The sequence below is a fragment of the Galeopterus variegatus genome, unplaced genomic scaffold (genome assembly GCF_000696425.1).
Source record: "Galeopterus variegatus unplaced genomic scaffold, G_variegatus-3.0.2 Scaffold1325, whole genome shotgun sequence".
NCBI classification, from domain to species: domain Eukaryota; kingdom Metazoa; phylum Chordata; class Mammalia; order Dermoptera; family Cynocephalidae; genus Galeopterus; species Galeopterus variegatus.
In genome coordinates, this window is record NW_007727436.1 from 355,354 (window position 1) to 362,406 (window position 7,053).

The window sequence follows — 7,053 nt, forward strand, 5'->3', positions numbered from 1 at the left end:
CCAAAAAACAAACCAAAAAAAACCCTGAAAAGAAAACAAAAAATTCCTATTTGGGGATGGCTCACTTGGTTGGAGCATGGTCCTGATAATGCCAAGGTCAAGGGTTTGGATCTCCTTACTGACTAGCCACCAAAAAACAAACCAAAAAAAACCCTGAAAAGAAAACAAAAAATTCCTATTTGTACAAAAGCAACTTTTCAAAATAAAATCCAATACCTACTTGTCTCCCACAATTCCCAAGTTGATTGTGGGGTAACCATGTTCCTGAATTGTTGCTAGAAGGGTTGAACGATTGCTATCTCGAATCTTTCCTGGTAAGAGGTCATCTTCGGGATTTAGCAGCTACAAAGCCAAAAAACCACCACAAATTATTCTTTTAGGATAATGTTGCCTATTGATAATGGAAAAAAAAAATAGCTCTACTAAACAGAGTTTAGCATATCTAGCTCCTACAACAGTATCTAGCATGTAGAAGGTATATGTTCAAAATATCTTTGAAAAAAAAAAGTGTAGGAGGATGAGAAATGTTCCTATACAAGTCAAAAAACATGCAGAAATTCCAATGGTGATTAAACAGCAGGCCAGATATCATACCAGCTTTGGCTCCAATTTGACAATAATGCTCTGCAGATACTGGGCTTTCCCAGTAATTAGTTACTGACCTAAACTGAATAAAACGATTAGTATCTTTTTTCCTGCCAATATTATGCATTTTCCAGTTTGTCTTTCACTGGGAACACTGAGATAGAGCCTGCTTGACATGATATTCTCAAGTCTGAAGAGACCAATTGTTTATCTTTTCTTTCAAGATTTTCGATTTCTTTTCTGAAGTAGGATCAACAGAAGAAGTTGAACTTATCTGAAGGAGAGGAAGATATATTTTATCTCTCATACTAGCAAACCTTAAACAAGTAAAACTTAGCTACACATACCCACAATTCTATTACTCTGAATTGAATTGACCTTCAGAGATTTAATATCTACTATTATTATATCTATGGAAAAAATTAGAAGAAACATTCTATTTTAACGTGTTCCAATGAGGCAGTCAGAGCGTATAATATAAAGAGTCAGATTCAGACAGGATTCAGACAGGGTTCAAATTCAAGTTACCCAAACTCTGTCTTAGTTTTTTCCCTTATAAAATATAGTAATAATAACTACCTTACAAAGTAGTTGTTAGGACTGGGGTAATGAATGCTCAGTTTATGTAGATGGATATACAATAAATGTGATTCTCTTTCCTTTTTAAATGAAGTGTGATGTTGAAAAAACACCTACTTTTCTCTCAATTATTTTCATATTCTTACGCTTAGATGCTAGTACAGATGGAATTAGTTTATAATGTGAATACAGACTATTAGGTTATGAACTACTTAAAAGTAGGAGATCCTTAACACAGATATACATAAGATACAACTTTAATTTATACATCAGTTTTAAGATACTTTGATTTCAGCTTAGATGCTAGTACAGATGGAATTAGTTTATAATGTGAATACAGACTATTAGGTTATGAACTACTTAAAAGTAGGAGATCCTTAACACAGATATACATAAGATACAACTTTAATTTATACATCAGTTTTAAGATACTTTGATTTCAGAAATATTATAAAGTAAAAAAACCACATTTCTTTGAAGAGAGATCTGGAATATTACTTTAGGAGGTCAAAGATAATTCTGCACATTTCAGATGCTTAGGCTATTAATATCACCAATATCCAGGGCTTCATTTCTCAGTTCTCCCAAACCACAAGACCCTTTAATCTTCCTTCTGACTCATTAGTAATACTATATGGCCAGACTTTTGGCTTCATGTTAGAAATGTAGTGGCTTTGCAACCAACTGTCCCCTTACAATAGGCTGGAGAAAAACATGACCATCCTATTCAGTGTCACCTGGGAATCTTCCCTTCAAATACTGCAAATTTAACTTAATCAGATGCCATGTGACATTCCAACCCACTTTCATTCTTAGTCACTAGCAGTGCTTAGAAAATTGCTGTTGCAATGCTAATGTAGATTATTTTTCTGATCTTAACACACAGTTATTGAAGTCATTATAATTTTATAAAGGCCAAGGCTTGCAGCTCTTTAACTCCATTAATCAGACAAGTTGCTTCAGAAAGAAAACTGTGTGGTTATATAATTTTTTTTTTTTTTTTTCCCAGCAAGGTGCTTGCAGCTCTTTAACTCCATTAATCAGACAAGTTGCTTCAGAAAGAAAACTGTGTGGTTATATAATTTTTTTTTTTTTTTTTCACAGCAAGGTACTGACCACCAACTAAGTAAGATTCCCCTGTTATTAGGGTGTTTTCTTTGCTATTCATGTTCCTCTTTGTTATTTTGCTGCAAACAGTTCCAGAAATAACAGAACAAATAGAGATCATTAGAGAACTAGTTATTTGTCTGTAAAATTGACATAGTGAAATAATAGCAAGTTAAATGAGGGTGTGGGATTTACAGAGCATCTTAAGTATTTTCAAAGAAAACATACAGAATTAAATGGAAGATTCCAAGGCTGAATACACTAGAATAAATTCATAATTTTTCCCTCTAAAACTGAATATTATTTTCTGTTATCGCATACTTCCAGTCACCTCAGGAATGATGTCTAAAACTTATTACAGTTAAAATACAAAAGAAAAAAAAATACGAAGTAAAACAAAACATAACCCATAATCTCCATACCTTGTTAACTTTCCCATTTACCACATACCAAATTTCAATTTCCTGTTTTTGGTATTATTAGTGGTGCCACTATCTTCTTAGCTTTCAAACATTTAACTTTTGATTCTTTTTTCCCCTTTGTAGTCTGGTCTCTTCCCAAAGGCCTCAATCATTAAGAATATTCTAATCCATCTCCTCCCCAACGCTACATTTTCACTCACTCTGTTACCATTTATTTCATTATGTGTGAATTTCTGCAAAAGCCTTATAATTGGCTGTTTTGCCTACAAACTTTTTCCTTCTGAGAAATAAAACAGAAACATCTACTTGCAAAATTGTACTATTACTTGCATAACAGATAAACTGTTCCAAACTACAACATGTAATCTGAACTATCCTAAGTCAAATTGTTTTTAACAGAAGCTCATTCAGATCTATATACTCCAAGATTAGTAATAGATCTGCAACATAACCAGCGCCACTTTAGACGAGCCCAAGTAGGAAATGGCCCCACCCACCTCCTCTCCTCCCCTCCCACTTCCCTTTACAAGAAGCCTCCTGACTTAAAAACAACTCTCTGGCTTCTGCATAGGCGTAGTTCTCCACCCAGTTACATCAACCTAATGGTCCCTCCCCCCGTACATTTCATGCCCAAAAGCAGATATAAACTCTCACAAACCCATTATTAGGGCTGTCGCCATTTTCTGGGCAGCCATGGGCCCTGTGCCACTCTGAGCACAGCCCAGTAGATTTCTTTCTTTAATAAAGCTTGAACAGTGCCCGGTATCTCAGCTCACTTTCTTTCAATAAGACCATGGACAAACTGATTTAACAATAACTCTTACATGGACTCATGTGCTCCAAAGATAAGGCTGATTGTATTTTACAAATTCTAACCAGTCTCTGCCTGGACCTTGCTTACTACTACCTTAAAACCACCCCATGACCAAACCCAGTCCTCAAAATCCTGTAAACACCTTTCTGTAACTTTCCCCTTTTGAGACACTTCTCAGACTCGATAGCAGAATATGCCACCCCAGAATAAGCCACATTGGCATAAACATTATTTTGAGCTGAGGACAATTAAGAAGAAACATATACAAGAAAAGCTCTATGCTTTCCCACTATTTGCCTAAAAGCAGAACATAAATTTATAAAGGTGTTTCTCCTCCCCTCTCTCAAGGAAGGACAAAATTTTAGAACCTTATCAGCCTGGAGATGGCATCAGAGGAATCCACATAACAAACTTTATTAGCTTCCCATATATTTGCTTTCCCACACATTGCCACCCCTAGAGACTCAAGGTCCTTTTCTCTTGTCTTGTCATTTCTTTAAGAATTTGCTTTTTGTCGAAGATGCTATATAAGCCATACTAGTAAGCCCCTCTCTGAGAGTTACTCATTTTTTCTTGGGTATTTATCACGTATACATGAGGTATACATGTTAATAAACTTATGTTTGTTTTTTCTTATTAATTTGTCTTTTGTTAAAAGGGTGCCAGCTAAGAATTCAGAAGGACAGAGGAAAAATTAGTTTTTCCTTCCCTATGCTGTCAAGGTGATGCTGTCCTTTGCTCAGAAATTTTAATATATCCTGCTTTGCATAATTGACAGGTTTTCCAGGTGGTCTTTGTAGGGATACCGTGGGCACTCAAGCGGGGGAGGGGGAAGGCACTCCATGGCAATATGGTGCCCTTCCGGGTTCTTCTCCGCAGTGAAAGCCCGCCAGCGACAAAACCTCAACCAGTCACAGGTCAAGGCCCACCTCCTGCCCAACCCCGTCCAATCAGCTACCGCCCTGTCCACCCCCTATCCAAACCTGGAACGCATCTCCCTATAAATATACGTGCGGTCCTTGAATAAAGTGGAACTTCTCTGGTGAACTGTCAGCCCGGGTCTCTCGTGCCTCCTTCATCCATGCGCCCTTTCATTGGTGCCAAAACCCGGGAAGGAGTTCACCCCGCGCCAGGGGACTCCTTCCTCGGACTCCTCCGCGACCCCCCCGGACTGACAGTCCGCCCTCGTCTATTTTCTCTGGTGCTGGCTTCCTTCACCCACCACCGGCTCACCCGTTAGGTAAGCCCCCTTTTTCCTTTTGTCAGGCTTGTAGATTATTTAAACCTTCACCCTAATCACATTCCCCCGGCCCCGGAGGCTAAGCCCCCATTCCTCTCTCTTTCTCTCACTCCTTTTAACCTTCCTCCTACCGGGTCCTGGACCTCTGCCGTCCGTCAAAACCCTAGCATGCTAGGTTCCTTCTGGCTCCGGGCAAATTCGCCTAAGGGAAGTGAGGGTCTAGGTGACGACCTACACCCCCTTCTCTCCGGGTTCATAATTGAATCTCTCCCTTGAGATCGGTGCGACTCATTGGGGACACCCTCTGAGTCCCGTCTTTCTCATTCAGCCAAAGGACTCATCTTTAATCCTCCTCTGACTTCTCTCCTCTAAACCCTTTTTTTTTCAGAATGGGAGCTTCTGACTCCTCACTTTGGGGCGGTTCACCCTTACAATGTCTCTTAAACAACCTCACCACTTTATCCCTCAAGCCTGACATTAAACCCAAACTCCTAACCAAATTTTACACACAAGATTGGCCTTATTATCCTCTAGATAACCAATATAAGTGGCCCCCTGAGGGCACACTCAATCCCGATATTCTCCAGGATCTCTTTAATTATTGCCAGCGCCTGAAAAAATGGAAAGAGATTCCCTACGTTGAGGCTTTCCGCCTACTTGCTCAAAATCCCTCTTACTGTCTCACCTGTTCTCCTTCCCAGGTTCTCCTTGCTTCCAAACCCCCTCCATCATCACCGCCTCCACTACCCCCTACTTCTGATAATTTTGACCCTGCGGACGAACCCACTCCATACAGGTCTCCTCCTCCTGTAACTCCCTCTGCTCCCCAATCCCCTCAGTTAACTCCGCTGCCATCTTCTGCTTCACCTAGCCAGCCTGTTCTCCCTCCTGCCTCCTCCTCCCCTGTTTCTTCCAGCCCCGCCTCACCGCCATTTTCTGTCCCTCAACCCCCACAAGCGACTCCGCCGCCATCTCTCACCCCATCACTTCCTCTGCTGCCATCTTTTGCCCCGCCATTTTCTAGCCCCACCTTGCTGCCATCTTATTCCCTGCAGACTCCTATTTCACCTGCTCTGGCGCCTTCCTTTAGCCCCCCTGTAACTCATTCCCGAGGACTCCTCCCTTCCTCCACCATGGCTCCTCTCCGTGAGGTGGCTGGAGCTGAAGGGGTTGTTAGGGTACACGTTCCCTTTGCATTAGCTGATCTCGCCCAGCTGGAAAAGAGGTTAGGGTCCTTCACCACCGACCCCTCTACCTACATTAAAGAATTCCAATGGGTCCTTCAGGCATACAGTTTCACACATCATGACATCTATATGCTCCTGGCCAACACCCTCCTTCCCGAGAAACGCAACCGTGTCTGGGGCGCAGCTCGGAGCTATGCAGATGAAATTCACCGCACAAACCCTGCTCTCCCCATTGGCCCCCAGGCAGTCCCCGAACATGATCCACAGTGGGATTACAACACGCCACAGGGAATCCAAGCCAGGGATCACTTTAGTTCCTGCCTCCTGGCCGGTCTTAAAAAGGCTGCCCGCAAAGTTGTTAATTTCCAAAGGGTCCAAGATGTTCCCCAAAAAAAGGAAGAAACTCCATCTGAGTTCCTCAATCGACTAACTCAGGCCTTCCAACAATACACCAACCTAGATCCCTCATCAGAAGAGGGACACCATGTCCTTATGACATACTTTTAGGCCCAATCCTACCCCGACATTAAGGCTAAATTAAAAACACTAGAGCAGGGCCCCGCTACTCCCCAGACTGAAATCTTATCGGTGGCCTTCAAGGTCTTTCATAATAGAGAAGAGGAAAAGGAACGGGAAAAGGAACGGCACAAACAAAAGGCTGATTTGGCCAACCTCCAAATGCTGACCCAAATAATTACACAGCCTTCCAGACGCCCTTCCAGGCCCTCTGCCTTCAATACTCCCCCCGGGGCTTGCTTTAAATGTGGCAAAGAGGGCCATTGGTCACAGGACTGACCCTCGCCCAGAACACCCACCAAGCTGTGCCCTAAGTGCCAAAAAATGGGACATTGGGGCTCGGACTGCCCACTCACCCGAAGGGGAGATTGGCCTAACAAGCCCCAGCCATCCCGGGCACCTCAAACACCCCTGGTGGGACTGGCTGAAGAGGAAGAGGACTGACGGGGTCCTGGGTTCTTCCTGACCATGACCATCACAAAGAGCAAGCCCAGGGTAACTATTATTGTGGATGGCTGGCCCATTTCCTTCCTCCTAGACACAGGAGCCACCTTTTCGGTCTTGAGGGAGTTTCGGGGCCCAACCACACTTAACACGTCTCCT

The 7,053-nt window shown here is 42.3% G+C and overlaps 1 protein-coding gene across 1 annotated transcript in view; it reads right to left on the reverse strand.

Moving 5' to 3' along the window:
* Window positions 1-7,053, reverse strand: part of GPHN (gephyrin) — a gene marked incomplete at its 5' end in the record, with an annotated part of 109,967 nt that overhangs the window by 54,508 nt on the left and 48,406 nt on the right. Inside the window, one exon of the mRNA XM_008576317.1 lies at window positions 221-342. Coding sequence (XP_008574539.1) covers window positions 221-342 — 122 coding nt within the window. The remainder of the gene's footprint in view (window positions 1-220; window positions 343-7,053) is intronic.